The sequence below is a fragment of the Manacus vitellinus genome, unplaced genomic scaffold (genome assembly GCF_001715985.3).
Source record: "Manacus vitellinus isolate BGI_N305 unplaced genomic scaffold, ASM171598v3 scaffold_57_pilon, whole genome shotgun sequence".
NCBI lineage: Eukaryota > Metazoa > Chordata > Aves > Passeriformes > Pipridae > Manacus > Manacus vitellinus.
Genome location: NW_021940666.1, coordinates 3722651 through 3749515, shown reverse-complemented (window position 1 = coordinate 3749515; position 26865 = coordinate 3722651). Strand labels below are relative to the sequence as shown.

The 26865-nt window shown below is 38.4% G+C and overlaps 1 protein-coding gene across 12 annotated transcripts in view; it reads left to right on the top strand.

The window, feature by feature from the left end:
* Positions 1 to 661: 661 nt before the first annotated feature.
* PPFIA1 (PTPRF interacting protein alpha 1) overlaps positions 662 to 26865 on the top strand; it is a 53537-nt gene continuing 27333 nt past the window's right edge. For 4 of the 12 annotated variants that reach the window (XM_018081819.2, XM_018081821.2, XM_018081815.2 and 1 more), the window contains exons 1-12: positions 662 to 1494; positions 2128 to 2217; positions 2604 to 2867; positions 20930 to 21031; positions 21519 to 21683; positions 22480 to 22554; positions 23016 to 23117; positions 23364 to 23585; positions 24349 to 24495; positions 25235 to 25369; positions 25959 to 26033; positions 26447 to 26530. In XM_018081819.2, the coding sequence (XP_017937308.1) occupies positions 2197 to 2217; positions 2604 to 2867; positions 20930 to 21031; positions 21519 to 21683; positions 22480 to 22554; positions 23016 to 23117; positions 23364 to 23585; positions 24349 to 24495; positions 25235 to 25369; positions 25959 to 26033; positions 26447 to 26530 (1392 nt within the window). In that variant the 5' untranslated portion in view covers positions 662 to 1494; positions 2128 to 2196. Of the gene's footprint in view, positions 1495 to 2127; positions 2218 to 2603; positions 2868 to 10956; positions 11071 to 20929; positions 21032 to 21518; positions 21684 to 22479; positions 22555 to 23015; positions 23118 to 23363; positions 23586 to 24348; positions 24496 to 25234; positions 25370 to 25958; positions 26034 to 26446; positions 26531 to 26865 lie in introns of those variants that run through there. The other 8 variants (XM_018081824.2, XM_018081816.2, XM_018081823.2 and 5 more) reach the window with 5 other exon arrangements.

Sequence of the window (26865 nt, the reverse complement as noted above, 5' to 3'; positions counted from 1 at the left end):
TGCCCGCGGCGGACCGCAGCCCCGCACTGGCCGGGCCTGCGGCGACACGCAGGCCCCGCCACGGGCTGCGACTGCGGGGAAACTGGCACACGCCGCACTGACTCCTCCAGTCTTGCCCTTTTCTCATCCCTCAGCGAACCCGCCTCCCTCCCCGGGCGGGCACCGTGGACGGCGGGACTATCGCTTGTGTGGCAGGAGCCGGGGCGCCGGGCCTCGAACCTCGCACGCGCGGGGCGGGCGGGAGGGAGTGACAAACGGGCGATAGGAGCGGGCGCGCCGCGCGGTGCATTGTGGCGCCGCCAGTGATGCTGCTGGAGCCGATCGGAGTGCGCTGTGAGCGCCGGGAGGCGCAGGGGAGGCAGAGGCGGCGCTCGGTCTGGCAATACTCGGCAAGCGCTACCGGCGGCATCGGGCTCCGCGGGCTTGTGCGCCCTCAACCCGGTGCGGGAGAGCCCCCCTCGCCGGCCAGCCTACGCGCGCAGCGGGCGGAGCCGGGCCGGCCGAGGGAACGCTTCCCCGCCGCTCGTAGGGGCGGGAGGGAAGGGACGTCGCTCGCCGGCTTCCGCGCCGGCTCCGCTGCGGCGTGCTGGGGCCCTCCGGCGGAGCGGTAGGAGAGGAAATCAGGCGAGAAGGGGAGGAGAAGCCCGGCCGCGCTGCCCGTAGGCGGGCGGGGGAGCAGCAGAGCCCCGCCGCCCGCAGCTTTGTTCGCCGGGCCCTCCGACGCTCGTCCCGCTCTTCTGCCCCAGTCCGCGCGCCCTCCCGGTTCCTTTCTTTCCCCTCTGCGGGATATCTCAGTGTGGGAGCGTCGCCTGCGGAACCGACCCGCGGTGCGGGACTAGGAAACAACAGGTCTTCCCCCCACCTCTCCTCGCCTTTTCTCCGAAGTGGCACCGGCGCCTCGCTGTTGGGATTATAAATGTTTGAACTAAGACCCAGGGAACTGGAAGGAGAGCCTCCCGTTGGAATTAACAGGAGAGAAAACAAGGGAGGCTTTTCCAAATCCTCCGCAAGAAAGCCCGTGCTGTTTTTTTCCCGTGCTGTCCGCACGGTGTTTAATAATGCGATTGTGACCTGAGTGGAATTTATGAGCAAAGAACTAATTGAAGCTTCTTGCACCGCTGCATCGGACTACTTTTTTTTTGTTGTTTTCTCAGCACATGATTCCTCCATCCCAGCTGTTGCCGGACCTGTGGGCCAGTAATAGAGGGATGGGAAGCTGAGGCAGTTTATTTTAACATTCTTCTGTTCCGGGGACTTGGCGAGTTGGCTGAAGCTGCTGCTGCTTTTTACTGGATCTGCTCTTTCCTCGGCAGGTTTATTTGTTTTCATGTGCACGGGGTGTTTCGATTAAACAGACATTGGACTGGAGCTGAATGGATGCTTTGCAAGCCGAAAGGTTTTGGGAGGTAGCAGAAAACTGCTAGAACAGAGAAGAACTGGTACTGCAGGAAACCTGGGTCCTGTCTTCCAAGCCTTTTTGTTTTATTGAGCAAGGTAAATAGCGTAGTGGGGAAAATACAGGGCTTATCGTAGTCATGCATGAAAGCGTTACAAAGCATCTCAGACCGTTCCAAGTCTTTCAGGGGATAGAGAGAACTCACAGTAAGACTCAGAATGAGTTTAGTTGTTCTTTAAAATGTTCAGATATGGGTATGAAATATAAGGCTGAGAACAAAGTTCGTGCCACCTGAGAGGTTGAGAGAACTGCTTTTTCTGATGTACCTTATGTTCTTGTAGGTTTGTGATGGTGAGAGAGGCTGTCTGAAGAACTAGAGAAGTCTTAGTGGTTCAGTGAGAGTGTGCAGTAATTATATTAGTGGGTTTTTTTCCATGCTTTTTAAAAACTTGATGCCTTAGCTCTGGTAAGGATCTGTTAGAGTCTCTAAAAAGTCCTCCCACTTTTAACAGTAGTAAGGTGCTTACATTTGCATTGTTTTAACTGTGTTCATTCTCTACCTTTAATTATTTTTGCTTACCTTTCCTTTTGTTATCCACATTGACAGCTGCTACTACTTTGTAATGATTTTTTTTGCTTTTATCTTCCTTCACATATTTTATCTCCTGAATTGGACTATTTGGATTTACCTCTCATTTACATGTATCACTTTCACCGTAAACTTTCTGCAGCCAACAAAAGCTCAAAGTACTGTTTTAGATGTGATCTTTATACGTTTGAAGCATTGGAAGGAACAGATAATGATTCTCAAAATGTGCAGTGTAAGCAGTTACTGGGTTAAGTGTATAATTTTGGGGGGCAAGCTGCATGCCTTATCTTTGTGGTTTTTTTCTTAAAGATCTCGGCAGCAGTTCACTCCTGACAGAAATATAAATCCATTAAAATGAGATCACACTTTGAAACGTGGCTGTAAAAATCTGGTTTTGCAAGAAGTCACAAGATTCTCATTACGAAGTGATGCCTTGATTAAATCGACTGTGTTACCTTTTCTCAGCCTTAATGAAACAGTGGCAAACACTGAGGTGTTGGCAGCCCTTGCTGATTCTATCATGGGGAAAAGCTAAGTGGGTATTATGGGCAGCACTCAAAATGCCTGTTTAGATCTGTTTAACTCGACTTTATGGTCTTTGTCTCGTTTCATTTCAAGATGATGTGTGAGGTGATGCCAACCATCAGTGAGGCCGAGATTCCTGCTGGGGGAAATGGAGGCCACGGTTCAGGTTCCCCATTACAGTCAGATGCTGATTCCCATTTTGAGCAATTAATGGTGTCCATGTTGGAAGAAAGGGATCGCCTCCTGGAAACACTGAGGGAAACTCAGGAGACCCTGGCACTGACCCAGGGCAAGCTGCATGAAGTCGGTCATGAGAGAGATTCCTTGCAAAGACAGCTCAATACTGCACTCCCACAGGTATGGACATCTTGAAAGGAAGGTACCTTTCCATAATTTCTGTATCCTTTGTGGTGTTTTGTTGGCTTTTTATGTGTTTAATTTGCTGAAGAGTCAGGTTGTGTTAGGGGAGGATGAATCTGGCTTAAGACTATCCTGAAGTGTCTGTTGGTGCTTACTCACTTTGAGAAAGGTACAAAAGCAAAGCATGGCAGCTGTTTCCCTCCAGTGTCCTTTCCCAGTTGCTGGAATTTCTTTGGCTTAGGATGAGTATGAAGTTGTATCTACATTGTATCGACATCCTTTTGTTTCACAGAACTTGACGGACTTCCGTCACTATTATTTCTTTAATGCTGTTTCTAACTGTCTGATTAAATCATGTGCTGAAGAATTGATACCTGGTCGAATGAAAGGTGTTCAAGGGGGGTTTGCAATGAGATGGTCTTTAAGGTCCCTTCCAACCCAAACCATTCTGGTATTCTATGAATATTCCATACAGGCCAATCTGACACTATTATGGACTTTTGATTTAAAACTTGAAAAGGTGAAGACTGATATCTTGTGAATACATGCTGAGTTGTCATGGCAATGTAGGAGTCTGAGTGTGTTGTTCAACCCATTTAGTTACTTTTGAAAAGTTTGGATTTGTTTTTTTTTTTTTTTTTTGTCCTGTTAGGAGTTTCTAATTCCTGACTTGGAGGATGCAGTGCACCAGCACGTGGCCCGTGGTGCTAAGTTTGTTATGTTAGGAACATAGTTAGGAAAGGTGATTGGTGCCTACAGAACTTCTTGGGTTTTATCCATTCTGGTTAAAAATAGTACAAACTGAACTTTGAGCATGTTGAGAAGCATTTAGTTGTAGGCAAAGCAGAGCAGAGGCTGCTTTAGGTGTTGGTTAACTGTTGATAGCCTTGTGCTTTCTAGCATGTCCCCAGTGTCACAATGATGTTAATACTTTTACAAATGTTTACATATCCTTAAATATATTGTAGTTGCTGTTTATACCCTTTGAAACAGTAGTTTTAAACTCTTGTGTTTCACTTTCTTATTATAATGTAATCACTGTGTGACTCTTGGTGTCGTAATTGGTCCCGGCAATTACCGAGGGATAGAAACAAAAAAAAGTTATACATGTTAATCTAGTTGTGTTTCAGTGGTGTGATGGAAATCTGAAAGGAGAAGTTTCCAACTTTTGCTGTTGCCTGTGTTAAATCATGTGCTGCAGGCAAAAATCGTTTATTTGGTTTTTTGTTGTAATAACTGTGGCTTCTCTTCAGCCTCTGTGTCAGGTCTGCTGCATTAATGGATGCCATTAACCAGTTGTGTGACCTGGAAACTGTTACACTTGCATTTGTGGCTGAGTAGAATCACCCAAATTCCAAACTGTGCTGTTCCCCTTTTCCGTTCTCAGCTTTCTTTCCTAAATCTAGTAAGCTAGATTTAAACGCCTCTTTCTAAACATTTCTAAAATATTAATAAACAGTTCCCACTTTCAAGAATGTCATAATTGCATGGCTTCCTGTGAAATCTGTAGGAAAAGCAAGTCAGTTCAGAGAGAGAAATTTTACTGCAATTTTATCTAAATACACAGCAGTGTATGGATTTTTGTAGATTGCTGTTAAAAGTACTGTTTTCATACTGTGAAACTGCCACTTTTGTCCTCAGTGGGGCTTGGCTTATTGTGGAAGGTGACAACTGATGGTGCTTTGAAGAGTAAGAAGTATTTTATTATTATTGCTACAATCAGCAGTAACTGCTGTATTTGACAAATTTTTGTTGTTTTGGTAGTCATGTCAGTTACTTCATAGGTGTAAATTTCTGATGAGGTGAAACAATATTTTTTTGAAATGCTAATATGTGTTCACTGTCGAAACTGTGGTGACTAATATTTGAAACTATTCACAGTTTTTTGTTAATTATTTTGAGCTGAGAGGTTTTTTTTTGAAGTACTGCCTCAAATGGCCCATTGTTTAACTGTGAATTTCAAGAAGGGTGGAAGCAGGATAACTTTAAATTTATTGACAGATGTGTTATATTTTTTCAGGAAAAAAGGGATAGTTGTGTACATATTTAATTTTTTTTTAATCATGATAGTTGTTTTCAATTTAGTAGATCTGTGAAGTTCAATTTAAGGAGTTGTACAAAAGACCGGTATAATTGCTAAATCACTGTGTAACCAAAGTGTTATTTCTCCCTCAGACTTGACTTGTAAGAAGTCTTTGTAGTTGATTTTAGAGTGCTTTATCTTAATGAATGTTGAACTGAATTGTTTATATGTTCACTTTTCCTGATTTATGTTTCTAGCTGAATCAACCAGTTTTAGACTGCTCTGATACTGATGAAAAATCCTTGTATAAAATATAAAAAAGGAATGCTGGATTTCTTCTATAGCAAAACTGTTTCTCTGCTTTTAGTATGAACACACTGAATTTCTGATGGAATCCCTGTATCAACTCCTTACATTCACTGAGCTTCTGTGTGTAAGAAAGAGGCTCAGACTGGTGTGTATATAGTGAATTACAAAATGGCAAATTAGTACTTGGGTATTTGCACATCTGGTAGATTATAAAAGCAAATGCAGGGGTTTTTTCTGTAGCAATGATACACATTTTCTGAAGCCTCAGAGGAGCAGACTTTTCTAGCACACTTAGTGTGGTGGGCAGGTAGGGATTTTAGATATCAGTTCTAGTTCACATAAACCTGGGACAGCTATTTAGAGTAAAATGCCTTTTGTTGGGGATGTTTAATTCACTGAGAGAAGAATATTTTAACATGATATAGATGAGCTTAATCTGTTACATTTACGCAAAGTAAAACTACCCTTTTTTTCCTTTTTATGGACAGCCGAAAATGAAATAATCACCACTGCCTTGATAAAATAACTGGATTCTTGGCAATGCTTTTTGTTTTCTGGGAGTTACCTGCTATTACACATTACCCCAGTCCAACTGTACTCTGACCTTGGAAGATGAACTTGAAGAATCAAATTGCTGTGCAAGAACTTAATTTTATTCTTTCCAGAATTTTTCACAGAAAAAACTGAAAATGAGCTTTTTAGTTATAGAGCTTATGGAACTTTAATGTAAACACATTCAGTTATGATTCTAATTATGGTCTTAGTGGATTTAATTATGCCTTTTATGTGCCTTGTAGAGTGTATTCTACAAAATTCAAGGTTTCAAATTTATAAATTAATCTGTGAGACATCCAGGATGCTACTGTATTTAAAAGTTAAATTTTGAACCTAAGGTAGAGAGGTCTAAGTGAGTACCAGTTCTTGCTATCAGGGTGTTGCAGGCCAGGGTTCATTTTGCTGGTGGAATTTCATGTGGATATTTCTGTAAATGAAAACAAGATGCTTGTTTTGGATGAAGGAGACTAGAGTTTAATTTACAGTGACTCTGATGCCTGTCACAAGTAGAAACACAGTAGAATTCACAACAGCTTCATCAGGATGAAAATTTCAATGTGTACGTTAAGAATTTTATAAGCTGATGTACAACTAATATGCTTCTGTAATGCAGCAACACTTAAGATTCATCTTAATCTTGCACCTCTAATATTTTGATCTTAAATTTATCATTTTTATTTCTATGCAAGGCAAGCAAAATAGTTTTTTCTGCATTTGTGATGGTCATGTTCAGTAATGGCTATATAGGAGCAGATGAGAACTTACGGTCAGGTGCTGTGTGTAAGTAAGAGCACTTTAATATGGAGTTAAATGTGGAAAAAAAAACTGCCTATAATTTTGATTTGGCTTTACCAGGTTGCTCATCAGATCTTAATTTTAAAATGAGTCCACAGCAGGTCATTTTTAGTTGCTTTCTACCCATAGTGAATAGTTTATCACTACTTCACGCTTCAGTTAAAAATAGTGTTAGTTTATATTAATTGTATTAATTAAATTCAGGTATGTCTCTATAGAATGATCTTCCTCAGACCATCTCAGAAATTCTGTTCAATGCCTCACATGTCAGAAATACCAAAACACTTGGTCCAGAGACTGCCCTCGTGTAGTTTTGTAATGATGGACTGAAGGATTTAGTTGCCATTTTATTAACAGTGGTACTTGGATTTCCTCCAGGCAAGTTTTAAGTAATGGATGTCGCAGATGTATAAGTGAGGTTTTGAATTGTGCATAATTTGAAGAACGCAGTTGCAGAAAGTGCATTAAGCAAAGGCCTTGCCAAACTCTGCAGAGGCTGAAATTTTCTCAGCATTGGAAGTGCAGCTCCATTTCCAGTATTCACAGATGTTCAACCTTGAGCTGACATGGCTTTTGCTTCTTACTCTGGCAAGAACTGTTGCTGACCTCTAAATACCAGCCATTAATATCAGCAGAGCACTGTGAGTTCAGAAATGGTGGAGATCCAAAGGGATCTCAGATGTGTAACTGTATGTCAGGGCAAATGTGTCTTCCACTTCTGTCATCCCCTTCTGACAGCAAAGACATGACTTTGTTGCATTTTCAGACAACTGACATTTTAATCTTGTCTCTGTTGAGTTTCAATTGCTAAACCTTGGTAAATTACTGGATAGATCTGGCTTTGCAGTTTAAGTCAAGATGGAGATAGGAGTTAATATTCAGAATTCTTCACTGACTGTATCAATAAACCTCAGCTTCCCTGACATTTCTTTCTTTGCAGAGTGTGGAAACAGCCAACTTTTGCCTAAAATCTTCAGACTATGAAGTTATCTGAAAGTATACACTTAAATAATGTATAAATTATTTAAACTACACTTAAATAATCTAGTGGAGTACACTGAGGACCAAGTCTCCAGCATTGGTTCTGACTTTTTAGTTTCTCATTTAAATATATTTGGGTTCGTTGTTTGAAACATCTCACCCCTGCCCAGCACACATCTGTTTGCCTATTGTTAGCAACTTTCTGTTTATACTGTGCTTTTAATTTAAGTTTTCTTTGTTATAAATAGACCTTTTAGATAGATTAAACTTGGAATTAATTTTAGGTTGTCTTGTACTTGAGGATGAATTTTAGTGGTGTTATGATGTCCCATTTATCTCTGTAATAAGCAGATTTTATGAAGTCTGAAACTATTGGTTTCATTTTCCTTCATTTATTTGTAGGAAGAATGTTTTGGTGACTACACAAGAAATACTTTTTACTTGTTTTTAATAGTGAATGAGGCCCTGAAAGATGAGCTAGTGGTTATTTTTGCCTATTCCTCAGCTACTATGTACAAATATCTGGCAATGGGTTTATTAATGCTTGGTTTGCTGTAGTCTAACAAAGAGGCTGGATATAAGTTTGGGTTAAAAGAGCTATAATCAAAACAAAGTGTTTTAAAAATATGTTCTATATTTAGAACCAGATGAACTTCACATATATGCTCATCAGTGGTAACTCGTCTGTAGCCTCTAGTACAACAGGGAGTGTGTATTTTGGTATTCTGAGAATTCTTCCTCTGCAACCTTGTATTTTTCTCAGCTCTTTTTAGAAGTGTAACTAAAAACTGCTTTGAAGAAGTCTAGTAGCAAGACTTAAAGATTCTATGTGGCTATATAAAAAAAAGAACACCTTTTGGCATTTTTTCTTACATATGAATTAAGAATACAATTCCCCACCCCCTTACAAATTCTTAGTGTTTTAATGTCCAGTGGCCTGAGACCTTGGTTTGTCCTTTCTGATGTTTATTTAGCAGGGGTGAATGTTAGTTTTACTCACTACAGATTTTGAACTTGGAATCAAGAGGACACATTTGTTTGTGTTTTGATATATAATTAACAAATTATAATTAACAGTGTTGTTAGAGAACTTGATTCTTGGGAGAGAACGTTTTAACTGTCTGATTAGTAACTTTTTCCTCCGCATCTCAAAACTGCATTAATGTACTTCACACTTCAACTTTGGGATTTTTTTTTTTTTAATTTTTTTTTTTTCCCCAGCTTTAAAGGAATATGACAGAGGTCTTCCTGTAAGCTGCTTTTGGCAATTTACGCAGCTTACGTCACTTTAAGTCTGTAAGGGTGACTGGAATCTGTTGACATATATTAGAAAATGCTTATTGTAATCTCTTGTGTATATGGATCTCAAGCCACAAACACTGAGAAGGGATAAATGTGTGTTGTGTGAGTCAGGTAATCTAGGTGTTCAGAATTTTCTGAGTGGATTTTTTTGGGAGCCTGTCTATGGATTCTCCAAGTGTAAATGTGTGGCAGTTCTTGCCAGGAAAAATATTTTCCCATTCTCCAGGGCTCAGAGAGGAATTATTATTTTGCTGCTGAATGGAACTGAGTTTTTTGTTCAACTTGACTTTTTCACAGAGGCTCAGGGAAATGCTGTTTCCACATTTTGTGAACTTCAGATGATGGTGTAGTGAGCTGAATACATATCTGTGGGTCACTTGAGGAGATTGCTCTCCTAGTTGGATATTCAGGGTTGGAATACTGTGATGCCAAGTTAAGGTTCATGCTCACTTTCATTCTGATGTGTTGTTTTCCTTTAGTTTCTCTGTAAGTTGTTTGGGAATAGTTGGTTAACTTGGTTTTTTTGCCTATGACCTTTATCTGTTTCAGACTTTACCTTTTGTTTCATGTAAACTCTGCTGAAAATCAACTCCTTTTCTTCTGTTTGGCCTGACAAGGCTCTGTGGCCTGTTCCTACTTTTTAAAAAAGAGAAACTTTGTTGCTTAATCTATCTGTTCATTTGCTGTTCCACAGTGGCCTTGAGCTTTGCTCATGTGTTTATGTTCATGTTTTCTACTCAGGGTATGTTTTGTGAGGATAGGAGATAAACAGAAATATAATTTTTGTTAGATGTGAAATATAGGATGACTATTAATGGATATATATGAATAAGAGCAGGCAGCATCTTTTCCTATAGGTCATCTGTCTTCTGGTTATGCTGTCAGAGATATAAATACTCAGAATGAGTATTTTGTTTTAGAAATTCCATGAAGTGCACCAAGATAAGGCAAGTGCACAAGATTGAATGCCGGGTTGGATGGGGCTCTGAACAACCTGGACTAGTGGAAGTGCCATGGGCAGGGGGTGAAATGAGATGGTCTTTAAGGTCCCTTCCAACCCAAACCATTCTGTGATTCCTAAATAAAAAGGTCCTTACACTGCCAGTGTATAATTAGTTATCTTCAGGACAGATTTTAAACAAGGACCATCACTTGTTTCAAGGGCCATGTGGAAAAAAACTTGGAAAATTTGATATATGTATCCTTTGAGCTGTATTAAAGGGTAAAAAGAACTTCCACATAGGAAATAAGCATTTTTTATTTATTGTGATAGGAAAATGGGCAACTCTTCATTTATTTTTCTAATTTAATTTAATTTTATTTATTAATTATTATTTATTAATTTTTTTAGTTTAATTTTTAATTTGTTTTTCTCTCTGGGTATGCTCTGAGCTGTGTTGTGCCTTACTCCTATTGCTAGAACATCATAGAATTTTGTATCTAATTGTATAGAAATATTCTGAAGCACAATGGTTGCTTTTTTTAATCCTACCTCCCACATAAATGCATATAAAATTTGAGGTTTGGCCACCAAAATCCTTGGTGTAAAGGCTAAAACTTCTTTTACGTAGAGAGGGCTCACTGAAGGAGGAACATAAATTGTTAGCTCAATAAGTAGTCACCAGTTTTATTAAGCTGTTTTAATACGATTTCTGAATTTTCAAGTACAGTCATGAAAAGGAGGAGAGATATCTGAAAGCAGAATTTCTTGTTTTATTGTGTGCTTCAAAGAATGCTTGATATGGAAGTTTTCTCTCCGTGCAAAACAAAAGACATTTAAAAAAGGAGAATTGGGGAAAAAGGGAAAGGAATTCTTATCAATGGCAGGGTTTAAATTGTGGATTTGTGAGTTTGAGTTGTGGGGTCTCAATTGTTTTATGTGAACCTGTCACAAACAATTTAGCAATATATACTTTTGCCAATAGAATGTTACAGTCAAAACTCTCGAGTTTTGTTTTTTTTTTTTACACTCCTGTCCAGAATTGGGAAATCTGCAAGCTAACATACTGGGATTCGTGGGACTCTTTCACCTGTTAATGAACAACACTGGACCTAAATTCTGTTACTGGCTGTGCTTTTCACTGTAATTTGTGCTTGTGGATTGGCTGTTCCCAATGGGAAGCTGAACTCTGGAATTTCATATTTAACATTCTACTGTTCTTCCTTCTACTGGGGATTTAGGACATGGACTACTTTGGAAACCCAGAAGTAAAAAACTTCTGATATAAATCAAAGGTGATTTAAAAATCTAAATGAGATTGTTTTGTTAAGATTTACCCATAGTACTGAAATTTCTTCAGATAATCTTATTATGGATATAAAGGATGACCCTGCACCTGAGAGAGCGACAGGAACAGCAGAGCATGTGTGGAGTGTGATACTGGATGTGTGGGTGAACCTGGTTGGGGTTTCTATATGTTTATGCATGTGGAAGGTAAACTCCTAATTTCACATTATCCCTTAAAAGTTCTCTCTGTTTGCTCTACTACATTTGGATGAATGACTAAAAGTTTGGTTTAGATAATTTCAGGGATGCCTTGGGATACGATTGTGAATTTTTTTTTTTTTATTCCTGAGTAATATATTTTTCATACAGTATTATCACCTTTTTGTACTTCACAGGGAAGGGCTTGGAAGGTCATAACATTCTTTTAGCTTTATGTTGCAGGTGCCTCTAGTAATTTATTTCTTTTAGAACACACAGTTCTTGAGTTTTCAGAATGGTCTTTGGAGACCATAATCTTCCAAAAGCTGAGTCTTTGTTTCAAGAAATCTGGAATTGCTTTATTTAATGTAAAGTGGAAATGGAGCAACTTTTTAGGATTTTAGCTCTCACTGCTTGTCCATGCAGGAAAGAAACTGTCCTTTTTCCCTCCTGGGGTCTCATTTATGCACCTCCTTTATGTTGCTCACCAATCCATCTTTCACTTCAGCATTTCTTACTGGTAACACCATATTAACAGATTGTCCTTGTCTTTTATTAATTAATTAATTTATTTATTATGTCTTCTCTGCATTTTAGTGTTACTCATCTCCTTGGTTTTCTTCTAGGATGGCACATGTTTTCTGGGACCAAGTACTTATCAAGTCTGGCACTGTCCATTATGGAGATCTTCTGTGGCAGACAAAAAATTACTTTGAACTTTAAAAAAAGCTTCAAATTCCCCTATAAACCAGCTCTTTTATGCTTAATCTATGTTGCTGAATTAAGTTTTTATGTTTTTTTTCTGTGTTTAAATACCAGACTTGTCTGTTGTAAGACTTGAGAGTGTGCTCTCTTTGCGTGGACTTTGGAGTTGCCTTTATTTGTGAAAATTGAGCAACTTTTCCATGGAATGATCCAGTAGCATTTTTCAGAATATCACAGATTTGGATATCTTTAGGTTCAGTACATCCACTTAGCGTGTAAACTGGGGTGATAGGGTACAGAGAAACAGACAAATCAAATGTAAAGAGCTGTAAGTTGAATTTCCTGCTGAAGGCACATATCTGTCTTCATTGGGTATGACTTGCTTAAACAAGTTTGAAAATAGGAGACTGAAATGTTCATCACTTGGCAAAAAAAAAATAAAAATATATATATAATAGGAGAGCACTGAAGGGGAAGTACATGTTGGTGCTTGTTTAATGAGGGTGGCTTGGCCAGCCTTATTCAGATATTCCCAAGCATTCCCTTTTAACAGATTGTGAAAAATGTACTTTTCAGCTACTGGCCACAGAACTAAATTTGAAACTGGAGGCTGAGATGAATGATTAGAATAGGGCAGAGCAGGGCCTCACAGCTGCTGCTCACAGCTTTTGCAAGCAGGAGTATCTTGTCACTGAAATAATCTGCATGGTGGGTCTTGTCCCGGGTCTGTTTGTTAAAAATAGTAGAGTATTAGTCATGTAAGGGTTAGTTTTTAAACACACTGGAATGCAATGTGTAGGATTAAATAGTTTTAAATTAATAAAAGTCATAGGAGTTTAATATTTAATGCCAGCTGAGCCAGACTTGTGCTGTTTCTTGTGAGTGCAGTATGTTTAGTGTTGAAGTACAGAAAACTGCATATATTTTTTCTTGCCCTAGTGAACTCACAGTTCATTGTTGTTTACAATCTTGCTATAGCTTTTGCAGTAGCTCCTCAGTTCCCAAAATGGAGAGTCCCAGAAAAGTTACTGGCCTTGTTAAATTTTCCCAGCATATCTTGCAGTTGTTTTCCAGTTTGGCATCTCTGAGGAGCATCGCAGGCTGTGAAATTCTGTGAAATCCCAGGAAATCTTGACCAACTTTGTATGGAGAGGAAAAACTTCAATGAAGTCTCTCTGATATATTAAAGATGGAGACTGGTTTTGTCCCACACCTTGTCAAACTGGTAGTGCAAGATTCTTCCTCTTTAATGAAGTACAAGTGTATTCTCCTTTTGCCATGGTGGGTATGGGTGTGGGGAGGTTTCTTCACTGCCATAGACTCCAAAAATGGAGATGCCTAAAGCTACAACTAAGAAGTTGTGCTGCTACTTACTTGTATTAGTTATTAATCCAAATAGACCAGGCTAGAGCTGCAGGAATGTGGTAATTCCTTTTGGGAAACCCTTAGAATTCATAGATTCAGAGTGTCACTGGGAGACATTTGTTTTTCTAACACCTCCCAAGTATTGCAAACTTATTTCTTGGTAAATTAAGGTGTTGTTCTGGAATATTGGTAGTTGGACTCCTACAGTATTGGGAAGGATTACTCTGTTATTGACCAGTCTCAACAGCTCCAGTTCTGCACAAAGTATCCATACACATCCCAAGTTGAACAGCCTGTTTTTCCATGATGACTAAAGTTTTCCTGATGCATATTTTAGCTGATCTTGGGACATTTATCCAAGTCAAACAAGCTTGGTATGGTTCTGAATACTTTTGTGCCTTATCTGCCGTTCCAGGGGGTGTATTCCTGTACATCCTAGAGCAGCTAAGGTGGAACTCTGTGTAGCCACCGCAGTGAAGTGATTCTGGTCATGGGTTGGAAGGTTTTCTTCTGCCATTGCATGTGAATAAATGCCAATTTCATGCAAGTCTGAAGTGCTTCTGTATTTCCCTGCTTGCTGGAAGGCAGCTGTTACTTTACAAGTGTTGTAATGGTTCAACTTTTGGACTTCCCTACTCAGAGGATCCATGGTGTTGCCTGAGTAGGGGCAACATTTTATAAGTATTTTACAAGCACAAGTGAAGAAAATAACTTGAAACCAGTATTTCCAGTTAGTGTTCAGTATGTTCATTTCTTGGTAACCTTCTGTGCATTCTGTTAACTTGGGGGGTTGAGTTCACAACTCATTTGAGTATTTGGAGAAAGCCTTGGGGGAAAAAAACCAGGTACTTTGGTAGAGTTTTTCACTCGTTGATTTGTTGCACATCTGTAGCTTTAAAAATGGTTTAAAAGGCTGTGGTAAAAATGGGTTGTATCTGCTCTGGGTTAACTGAAAATATACCCTGTGTGATCTACCATACTTTGAGCAAGCTGTGTTGATTTGCTAAGGCTGGCGAAAAGATTAACAAACTATCTGGAGAAATTATGGATTCTGGAATGTTTTGATGATCCCAAGGCTGGCTGCTCTACAGAAGAGGCAACTTTTAAGAGGAGTAACTGGATGAAGTTTTCTGACTCGTTTAAACTGCATGTTCTCTTTCCTTAATTTCACAGACCTAGGAAGAAGTTGTAGGATGCAGCTGTGGCTTAGTTTTGACTTCTAGCACATTACCAGCAAACATTCTTGTTTGCTAGCAAGTCCAGAGATCTAGACTTAGATTTAGAGTCTACAGTTCATGTATGACTTGTATTCACTGTGGAGGACAGAGATCTGGCTGATGGTGGAGCTTGGAAGACACTCGGAGAACGTCTTGTGTCCCTTGCAGTGCCAAGTACAGTGTGGGATTGGGACTCCAGCAATGCACAAAAATCTGGTTTTGCATGACGCTTTCCCCCTGCTCTTGTGTACGTAACAGCCCTGTTCTGCTAGGCTTAGAGCAAAAGAAATGCTAGAGTTCAGGCAGCAATGGTTCTGCCAGCCTGGGTGGCATTAACTACAGGCTATAGTTAATGATTTGAGTGTAGGTGGCTCCTGTTTGCCTGTCTTCGACCTGTGCTTTGCTCTGTGTTACAGGGGTTTGCAGGCTCACTTTCCAGAATGTTCTGTTGAGTGCATAAAGTGTGAGCATTGATTAATGTGGTGGAAGGAGAACCTCTGATCCTTTGAGGAGTGAGAGGCTGGATCCAGCCATGTTTGGATTCTGGTACTTTTACCCATCCACATTCCAAATAGGACACGTCTCTCCAAAATGTGTTAGATCTGGGAAGGGGAGCTACAGGAGGGAGAACATGGAACTGATGTGTTTCTACCTCCCTTTTCCTGTTGCTCCTGCATTCCTTTTGCAAAGCTGCCAAATACCACCTTTCTTCATGTAGTGCTTTGTAGTCCAGGCTCAGTGAACGCTCTGCATAAATTTAAGCAGGATGGTAACTGGAAACCCAGTCATTACCATGGAGACTTGGTCTTGCTATAAGCTTTCCCATTTTGCTCCTGGGCATATGTTTGGTACCTGCTGACTGTGAGTTTGGAGTTCTTTTTGGCTCTTTGCTTGTGAAAGACCAGGCTGTGGATTCTCCTTTCAGCTCCAAAGAGAGCTGGGAACAAGGAGAGTTTCATTCCAGAGCAATAACATTATGCAACTTTAAACACGTTAAAACTTAATTGCCTGTTTAGGATTGAGCAGTGTTAATGACCAAGCCTGGATGGGTCAATCCAGGAAGGAAACTTGAATATTGTACTAAAAAAGAGGGCTGGGATGATCAGATGGGTCAATCCAGGAGGAAAACTTGAGTATTGTACTAAAAAAGAAGGCTAGGACGATCAGAAGTTCCTCAGGTTTAGTATTTAGTCAGCTGGCAGCAATATTCACTTGAGTGTTCTCATGCAGTTTTTGATAGAGGAAAAAAAAAAGGTATGTTTTTGAAGTCAAGGAAAATACAGACTTCTGAGAGTTAACCAAAGGTGGTATTAAACATTTTAAATATCTCAATGCCACTAGTTGGGATGGGAGAGGTTTTTTTAAGAGTAAAGAAATCTGCACCTGGGTTTTGGTAGTTGTCTTTTGAGTTATAAAACATCTTATGCATACACAGAAATACGAAAGGAGGTCAATACACTAATTATATAATGAGCTCCAGTATATTCTCACTCAGCTCTAGTTGAAAAAACAGCTACTTTAAGCATGAAAAGCCTTTCAGTGTTCTGAAATGCAAGAATTTGACATATCCATATTTTAATTATTCTCTTACACTTCCTTTTAAGTTGTTGGGGTTTTTGAGAACAAAATATAGACTTATTTCATAGAACTGTTTCTCTTATTGCTTGAAATAAGTTTTATGATTCCAGGTTAGTAAATCCAGGCTGCTTGATACTTACTGGAAATTAATTTCATGAGGTGAAAAGCAAAATATTTTTCTTTGCACACTCCAGGCTGATTTTTCTCTTTCCCATTAGCACATGCCAGAGATATGGAAAGGTTGAAAGCAATCTGTTTTATTACGTGGAACAGGCCAAGCATAATGTGTATTGGTGGTTTGTTTTTTCTGGATTTGTTGCTGTTAAAGTGTGTGTAACTGTGTTTTCTTCGAGGGCTGGATTTAATGATGAAAACATAATTTCTTTTCAGTTTTAATTCTCAATACCCTTGAAGTATTTCATTGTTTTGATTCTTAGCCTAAAAAACCCAAACCAAAACTGGTTGAACCTAAATTTGCTTGTTAGGAACTTTCAGATACATTGGGGATCTTGGTCCCTGTGTGCTCCCTAAAACCCTTGAAGTGAAGTGACTGTGAAATACCCTGTTAAGCTTAAATATTTAAATTTTCTTTGATTGTTTTCCTTAAGAGTGTATATTTGTCATTTCCATGCATGCATCATTTGGAATAATTGTGGCTTATATATGGTGTAAACATCATGCTGGAAACTTATCGCAGATCCCACTGGTTTCCATCCCTGATGTCCTGCACTTTCCCCACTTGTTCTTATTGTGCTCCTTTCAGCTGCTCAGCTTTGTGAGTGAGTTGTTTGACATTCAGGCTACAAACCAGAATGACAGTAAAACAAAATATTACTTGGAGATTAAAGAGATAAATTCCACTCATATATTTCTCTCAGAGATGTTCCTAAATATGCAACAGTTGCAACTTTATGTTTCTGTTGCCTGAAGTTACTACTTTAAAAGTAGTATTTTAACAGTGGTATTTTACAGTACTTTAATAGTAGTATGTTCTTTGATGAACTGAAAATGTTTGGGGTTTTCTTTACATATCTTTCCATCCTTTATATGTTTTTTGGCCGTGTTGTTGCCTTTAATCTGTGATTCCTTATGCACTCACAGGTGTTGCATTTCTTGTGGAATAAGGTTTTTTTTCTTGATCAAATTCCAAGAAAATTTACAGTTTGTTGTCTGTAGAGGATCCCTAATACACAGCTTATATTAACAGACGTCCAGGGATTACCTGTGTTCCTTTCAAGTTTTTCCCCCTAGGTTAAATATAGTCTTCCTGTCATCTAGCATTTATTGGTTTGTCATGTACTATCTGTGGAGCCTATAAATTATGTTCGTAATAACCATGAAGAAAACCTGTTCCCTGAAAGCTGTTAATGTTCCTGGACTGGGATCTTGGAAGTACCCAAGTGTCTGTCAGCTCAGACATCAGAAATGTGCAGGCTTTACAGCCAGGTACCAGTTGATCCAATTTTTGAAAGGATGTTTATATTGTGACCTCAAAAATATTAAAGGTTGGAGGTCAGTTCTGAAGGTTGGTGGAGAAGAAGTGTTCTTGCTTTAAAAAATCATAGAGTTTGTGAACAAAAAAACCCCTGAAGATGTATTGCTGAACAGGAACAAATTTACTTGCTCGATGTAGCTTTTTGTTGAGAGTATTTATTTCTGGCAGCAAGAGAGATGTATTTGGAATGATGCAGTTGGGTCAGAAATTGACTTTCTCCAGTAAACATTTCAGTTTAGTGTAGCATATGGGTGTTTGCCAGAATGTTCTGATCAACAGGGAATATTTCCTTGGAAAATTTAGCACTCTCTTCTGTGTGTGCTCTGAAAGTGCTTGTTGTGAGTGCCATTCTAGTCAACTTGTTATTTTGAGCAGAACTGATGATCTCAATCTTCTTAATTACTGAAAAATAATCAGCTTTTAGGATAAGTAGGAAAGTTTCTCAGGATTTTCCCTTTTTCCTTTAATTCTTTCTGTACATTCATCTAATGCCGAAGAAGAAATTATGAGACAACTCAGAATTTTTGGAGATTATAAAGTTGCAGATAGTTTCTCTCCTGAGCTGCTTGGGGAAATCACAAATTGTCTACCAGTGGAGGTAGGTATTAAAACTAGAAAGGACATATCTTTTGGCAGTGTCAGCTGAAACTAAGGACATTCAAATGTTCTTTATTAGGCAGCTCACGGGACTCAAAGCAACGGTATTTTGTCAAAACACCCAGCAGTGGAGGTTATTGTGCAATGCCAGAAGTTCATGCCAATGTGTTTATGCAGCAGCAATATAAATTCCTGGGTGCTCTATTGTTTCGGGTCATCTGACAAGGGTGATGGTTCGTGTCAGAATTGATGTATTTGTGCTACAGTTTATATTTGCACACAAGTATGCAGTGGGATAGAACTCTCTTTGCTACAACCATTTGAGGAGTGAATAGACTTCCTTTCAAGTACACAGCTGGTGAAGCTCACACAGAGTCCTGGAAAGTCTCACAGGTGGGATGTTGAAGGTATAGGAAAAGTTTGGATGTCAAGGAACAGCTTGTAGTAGAGGCAATTTTTCTGTCAGCTCCAGTGAAGCCTGAAGTAGATTTTTCTTGATTTACTTGCACCCAGGACCCTTTTGTAGTTGTGTGTATAAAAGTTCCAGTAGCTGGATTTACTTTTAATTTTTTTCCTAAGTGTATTTCCAGGCCATTTTGAAATTAATAGGCCTTTCTTTCTTTTTTTTTTTTTAAGAATACAAATAAAATATTGCAGTGAAATATTTATGTGTGTAATTATGAAGTGTGGTAGAGAAGTAATTTTTTTAGCAGTTGAAAAAAGAAAATAAATTTAGACTTTTTGCAGTTATTTGCTGATTAACCAGGAGACTATACTGAAACTTTCCTCCAATAAGCAGGTTTTTATTTAGGAAGAGGGATTATAGGGGTGGATTCTGCATCTGTGACGGTGGGATTACTGTCTTTACCACTTTTAAAAGCCTCATACATGACTAATTCCAAAGGAGTTCACTGTAAGTATGTAATGCGCAACAGACTTTTTGTCTCTTCAGTCACATGTGTATTTTAGAATAAAGTTTTCCCAATGAATCTTGGAAATGGCAGTGTCCTTGGACTGTGTCTGGCTGTTTTAGCTGCAAGTTAAAATTTACAGAGTGTAGTGTAATTGGTTGATGTGGCCTTTTGTTTTTAAGCATGTGCCTCCTGCCACTTTGAATTTTGCTACAAAACAGCTCCATCTGAAGCTTTCACTTGACATGCCGCTACTATCTGTTAAACAGTATATTTTGCAGAGTTTGAAAAAATTAGAGAAACAGTGTTTGTGCACATGGTATGTCTCCGTTTAGGTGGTCATTTGTGGTGTTCACCTTGTTTTGATCATCACCAGTTCAGCTGTACCAATCCATTGTTTATTAAATAAGTGTCTTGTTTGTTAGACACGTCACTTGTTTATTAGTGTTTTCCTTATTTTACAACAAAAAAGAGTATTATTTACTAGTATTTCAATGTTTTCTTATCTAAGTGCTTCTTAAGTGTTCACTGGCCATTGGAGTGACAGATGCATATCTATTTTCACATCCTAAGTTGTGTTGGTAGCACATGAAGTTTTTTTCCCATTTCCTACAAGCTTTTTTCTACAACATGGACTTGTCCACATTCACACCTTTACTTTTTGCATGAATTCTAATTGCCAACGTGGTTCAGATTACAACTTAAATTATGCCAGAGTAGGTAGGTAGATAAGGTTATGCTCTGTATTTGCTTCTAAATGTGGTGTATAGTTGTACCTTTTATTCTATTCAGGGTGTGCTCTGTGAGATGATAAAACATTTAAATGCCTTTTATGTTGAATATTTTTAGTGAGGCTGTTGATAGAGAGCAGAAGTGGTGTAGGAAGGAGTGGCTCTTTCAGATACTGCTATAATCATTTCCTGACAGAAACCCAAAACTGTAGAAAGGTACTCTTTAATGTTGACTACTCTGTATTCACTGTAGTAATAAACATGCAGTAACTGTTTGAGTTACCTCAGTTCCTGTTCCCTGATGACACTTCACTCTGTATTATTTCACTTTGGTTGAGCTTTGTTTGGTGAGATCTTTACTGAATTTGAAGGGTGAGCCTTGTGAGGGCTTTGAACCCAAGGGCTCGGCTTTGAGAAAATTCTGATTCTAATCCTCTGAGATTTCCAGCAGGACTGTAGGGAAAGCACTGCTTCAGTTCTGTTTTGTGAGACTTCAAAGAAGGCATAAATGAAATTCCAGTATGTAGCTGTATTCTGGTAGATGGCAGGGTTATGCATTGTCTCTCACAATTACATCCCGACTTGAAGTTTATCATGTTTTCTGATTTCTTTATTTTACTGGGCTCTGTTTTATTGTGTCTCCCTTAGCAGTTGTTAAAAAAAACCCACAACAAACAAAACAAATACACAAAAGAAACAGCTCTTTGAATCCATAATAAAATGCATTACAAATGTGTTTTTCCCTTTGCTTACCAGGGAAACCACCTTTGTTACAAGCCTTCCTAAATCTTTGTTCCCAAAGCCTAACCATGATGAAACCAGGGAAACCCCAACTCAGACAATTGCCTTGAGAGACAAATGAGTTTTCAAAAGTACTGGTCAAACATCTTTTGTCTTCACAGGTTTTTTTTTTGTCTTTACAGTTGGTAACATAAGGTTTTAAGTGTTTGAACCTAAGCACGACTGTAAATTGTATTGACTTTAGTCATCTGAATGCTTCAAGAAATTGTCAGGTGTTCACATGAATCCACTCTCACTGTATCCTGATATTTCTGTCTGGTTTATTCCAGGAATTTGCAGCACTTACAAAAGAGCTCAATGTATGCAGGGAGCAGCTGCTGGAAAGGGAAGAAGAAATCGCTGAACTGAAAGCAGAAAGAAATAATACCAGGGTTAGTTCCTTGTCTTCTCCAAGCTCACCATTGTTAAGGAATGGAGGAAAACACTAAATGTTGAATTTGAAAAGCTAGAAGTGTTTCTTTCCCCAATATTTGCACATGAATCCCCGTGGAAGTGCAAATGTATGTTGATTAAGAAAGTTTGGAAGCTTATATGCACAGCTCCAGATGCTGCTGTGCGGAATCAGGAAAAGCTTGTAAGACTGCACTGTGTCTGCCATTCAGCTTTCTGGTTGTGAAAGTTTTGTAATCACACAGCTCCTGGGATCAGAGGAGCAGAGTGAGTGGGTTGTAGGGATCTGTTTGAGCAGCTTACGCTGCTAATGCAGGTCAAATGTTAAAAACAGGTCCTTACTCTTGATACAACGTTCTTTGTCTCTGAGATTTGAAGTTTAGAGCTCAAAACTTAATGTTCTAGGAGGCAAAGTTTTCTGCAGCTTTTCAGAACAGGAATAAACATTGTTCCTTTTTCTTGCTTTAGCTGTTACTGGAACATCTGGAGTGTCTTGTCTCCAGGCATGAGCGATCTCTGAGAATGACTGTGGTGAAGAGGCAAGCTCAGTCTCCAGCAGGAGTTTCTAGTGAAGTGGAAGTTCTCAAAGCACTAAAATCTTTATTTGAGCACCATAAAGCCCTTGATGAAAAGGTAATGAAATATTGTGCTTCATCCTGTCCCCTCTTTTGTGTGGGCCATTTTGTGCTAAAGCTGTAGAAATCTCTGAACTGTAACTACATCCAGTACCTGCTCTCCTAAATTAATGTGGAAATAAATCAAGGTGCTGTGGTTGATTCTAGTATTTCATTATCTCTGTTAATGTAAACTCAGCATGGTTCAGTGGCAATATATTTGCTGTAGGATTGCATACAGTTGCTTAGCTCTACAATATCAGAATTTAGTCTTTTGATTATGTAATACAAGGAAGAGAGAACAGGAAGAGAGGAGTCTGCTTACACTGTGATATGAAGCTGAATTAAAGGAACCCCTCCCTTCAGCTGTGCTTGATATTGGCAGCAGGATATGCAAGTCTTAAAGTTCACTGTGAGTTTTGTTGCCAACTCACAGTTTACCTGACTTTTGTGACCCTTGGATATAAAATCTGGCAAATTACTTTAGGCAGAATTCTTCTTTTTAAGCAGAAATAAGCAAAAGCCTACACACTCTGTGCCTTGCAAAAGAACAAGCAAATTCTGGGCATGTTTAATTCTTGCCTAAATTTACAGGTCATCTTGAAATACTATTTGCTTGTGACAAAAAAGGAAAAACTAGATTTTTAAGATACACATTATTTGGCTATTTTTTTGTGTTGTAATTAGTACTGACTGCAGATTAGGCAGGTGTAATGGAAATAGTGTCATTTATTATCTGAAAGGGCATGACAGTAAATGAAATTGATTTCTTTCTGATTTGAATGATTTCAAATAATTTGAAATTATCTTTTTAGGTAAGGGAGAGGTTACGAGTAGCACTTGAAAGATGTAGTTTATTGGAAGAAGAACTAGGTACTACACATAAAGAGGTAGGTTTCTGTCTTAAAAGTTAAGTCTTCATATGTGCATTGTGGGCAGTTTAGTCAATATTAATAAAATACATAGTAGTTTATTAAGTTTCACTTTTGCTTCTTGCTATTGGTTTTTTGCCAAATGGAACAACAATTAATTTTTAACTCAGTTGCTTTGAAAGAGCAGGAGGGGAAAAAAACAAACCTCAACCCTCTGACACCTCCTGCCCCCCCCCAAAAAAAACCAAAAAGCCCCCAAAGAAAACAAAATAAAAGAAAGGAAAGAGTTCATATGGGTTTAAAATAAGAATTTTTGGGTTGCAGTGGCCTAAGTTGGGTGCCTGTGCTGTTTTATTAATAAATACTTCGCAGTAGAATAAGTAATTGTTATTTTACTCCTTTGTTTTTTCAGCTGTTCCTTATATTATTAGTGAGAAAGAAATTGACTTGAAACATGTGTGTGTAAACTTTTCTTTTAGTTAATGATTCTGAAAGAGCAAAATAATCAGAAGAAAACACTTCCAGACGGGATGCTGGATATAAATCATGAACAAGAAAATACACCGACTACAAATGGGAAGGTACAGCTATTTACTTGATATCTGACTTTTAATCATTACCTGTAACATTTTAATTTTAAACTATAATAAGATATTTTTGCATGATCATCTAATTAAAAAGTCTTAGCTACCACATTTTCAATTTTTGCAGTCTATCCAATAATAAAATTATCCTTGTGGAGGGGTGTTTACAGGTGAGTAACAGTTTGTTTTTCAATCTTATTTGCAACATGCCAAATACAGTTGGTTTTTTTTCCTGTTTAATAGAGATCCTCTGATGGTTCTTTATGCCATGATGAAAACCTTGCTAAAGTGATTGAACTCCAAGACATTATAGATAAGCAAAACAAAGAGCAGACACAAATGAAAGAACGTCTCACTGCTCTGTCCAGCAGAGTGGCAGAGTTGGAAGAAGATCTTGACACAGCCAGAAAAGACTTGATAAAGTCTGAAGAAATGAATACAAAGTTACAGAGAGATGTACGAGAGGTGAGGAGGGAGCTGACAGAATCTGGGGAGTCCCAAATGCAACTGCTTTATCAAATTTTAGTCTTATTGGTGCTCAGTTGAACCTTTATGCTTTTGAATGTCTTTGTATTGATAGATGAGAAGAAAATAGTTCAGGGCATGATCTCTTTCTTTAATATAAAAGACCAGTTGCTTAAGACAATTTATCTTCATGCTAAATCTATGACTTAGATATTTCATTAATATATTGGAGATTTAACATTGCAAGCTTTACCATGTTCTTGAAAAGATACTTGATCTTGTCATAAAAGCTAAGCTTATTCATAAAGTTTAAATTTTTTAAAGATGTACATAGAGGAAGAATCACTTTAATTTCAGTGCTGTCATTGACAGTTCCTGATCAGTCACTAATCTCTGAGGTCCCGTTTATTGCAGTGTACTGTAATTAAGTAGAAGTTAAATAGGGTGCTTAGTTAAGTCCAAGAGCATTCTCTGACCATTCCCAGCACATCAAGATTTGCTATGTTTGTACCATTGAAAAAGTAAGTAGCAGATCTGTGGCATAAGATAATAAAGATAAGTCTTTTTTAATCATTCACCGTTTTAAAAAAGTAATTGAACTTGTAAGCCTAAGTGAGGCTCTTCTTTCCACTTCTTTTTATACAGAGAAAAATAACAGAAATGTCAGATTTTTTAGTTTTTATTATTTCTAGGGTTTGCCCCCCAGTTTGATCACAAAATAATTCTCTCTCATATTCTGAATTCTGCTTTGTATCTTGCACAGACTATGGCCCAAAAGGAAGACATGGAAGAGAGAATTACAACTCTTGAGAAACGCTACCTCGCTGCGCAACGTGAAGCTACATCTGTGCACGACCTCAATGATAAACTTGAAAATGAAATTGCCACTAAAGACTCCATGCACAGACAGGTTGGGATTGGAAATAAGATAAAGTGCATTTTGCTCGGCATAAAACTGATGGAAATAATTCATGTTCATGCTCTACTGAAGCACTTTGCTTTTAGGGAGATAAATGTCATTTGTAATGGGCTGTTGGTAGTGACTGTTTTTCAGTAATTGGAGTTGTACATTGCAGAGTTTTACCCTGGGAATGAAGATGACACAGTTTTACTGGGAAGGGGAAATGATTTAGAGAATTTCAGTGCACTTCATCATGGCTTTTGTCCCTATTAGTTGTGGATTTTTAAGTTGTTATATGTATATCCAAACATCTTTAGGTTTGTGTGTAAGAATGACTCATTCTAAGCTGAAACCTTTTAAAACTTGTATAGTGTGTAGTGATTTTTACAGGCTGTAACAGAAGTGAGTGTTGCTTTACTGGGAGTGGAAATTTGACATATGCTTGACAGGAAAGTCCAGCTTTATAAACCAGAAATGGTTGTTTAGCCAATCGCTTTCTAATTAGAGGCAGGCAACTTTTTGTCAACAAGAGAAGTTCCTTTTGGTATAATTCATAAAAGTAGTTGTACACACTTGAAAAAAAAATTAAATTTTGCAGTAATATGCATAGTGTTATTTAAAATATGGAGGAATTTGTCCCTTGCCTTAGCACAGCCTTGATGTAGAAGATTCACAGCTTGTTCTTTGCTGCTTTGAAAATTAATTACCATTTTTAACCCTAAGCATTTTTGATTGTGATCCTGTGCAGAGTGAAGATAAGAACAGGCAATTACAGGAACGACTGGAACTGGCTGAGCAAAAGTTGCAGCAGACCCTGAGAAAGGCTGAGACTTTGCCAGAGGTGGAAGCTGAGCTGGCCCAGAGAGTTGCAGCACTTACAAAGGTGAGGCCCCCTGGACGGTGTCCTCCAGACTCTGTTCTCCATTGATTCCACTGCATGAAATCTGGTGTTAGTGTTGGCTTTGTTACATTCTGGTTTTCCCACAAATAATTCAGAAAATATTTATCCCTGTTCTCTCTACTTTTCCCGTTCACCTCTCTGAAGACACTCTTCTTGATTTTTATTTTTATTTTAAATTTTTTTTTAAAAATCTCTGCTCTTTGGAACTTGAGCAGGTTTTCTGTTAATGATGTTACATTATGAAAATGTCTCTCTGAATTATTACTTTGGTGCTCTTTATTAAAATCAATTCAATGTTAGGCATAAAATCCTTCTAAACGTGAACTATTTCTGAAGGGGAAACCCAAAATCCTTTCACTGATAACCAAGTGAAGAGTATGGGGAGCAAGAGAAGTAATGATACTAATAAATATCAAGGTTTTTAGAGGGCCGCAAATGAGCTAATGAAGTGTGAAGAATTATATTTAGTAACTGCAAGTGAGCCTTTTCAAGTGTGTGTGCGCGCTTTCTTTGAAAGTCTTAGTTTCATTTCTTTCCCTGTTATCTTTCCTATCTCTAACTGGCTCTGTAGTCTGACCTTTTGTCTCCTGGGAGATCTGCTGCTAAAGATGCAAAAGTGTTGGAACTTACCACCAAGCTTAGGAAGGTAGAATTTGTATCTTAGTCCTTGTTTCTGCTTGCTGCTTTCTGCTTTGTCATGGGTACTAACACAGGGTCACATCCTCCAGACTAGTGAGGAAAAGCTGAAAATGCACTTAGTTTTTATTTTTATTTTCTTTTTCTTTTTTAATTCTTGGGGATGTGAATGAACTTCTGCTCTTGCAAGCTCATTTGCAAAGAGCAGTGGATTTGTGGTGAGAAGTTTCCTCGTTTTGCTACTCGCATATGAACCCTTGCAAGGTTTTTGGTGACAGAAAAGCATCTTTTCTGTATTTTGTGTTGCCATAAATGGCGGTTGTGCAAAGCATGTTAGAAATGTTACTGTGCTTCAATGTTTCTGTACTTTTGAAACCTTAAAAAAACCCCACCCAAATTCTAATTTTGCTTTCAAATTGACAGGCTGAGGAGAGACATGGCAACATCGAGGAACGACTGAGGCAGATGGAAGCACAGCTAGAGGAGAAGAATCAAGAACTGCTAAGGGTATTGTACATAATTTTGACAAAGATATAGAGCTGAAAGAAAGAATTCAATCCCCTTCATGGCTGCTACTGTTCAGCAAAACTGGTTTTATTTCTCTCTTTAAAAGAAAGCTGGAGTTTGGGCTGGCTGATATTTGGGAGATTTGAGTCACTGTACTATGTCTCACCTTAAATCTCAAGGGCAAGCTGAAAGTCTGCCATGAAAGTTTGAAAATAGAAAATATCCGATTACTATTCTTAAACTCAATATATATTCACATACTCAATAAAATATATTCAATATTACTGGTAATATTACTATTACTATTCATATCTGATTACTGTTCATACTTTCTG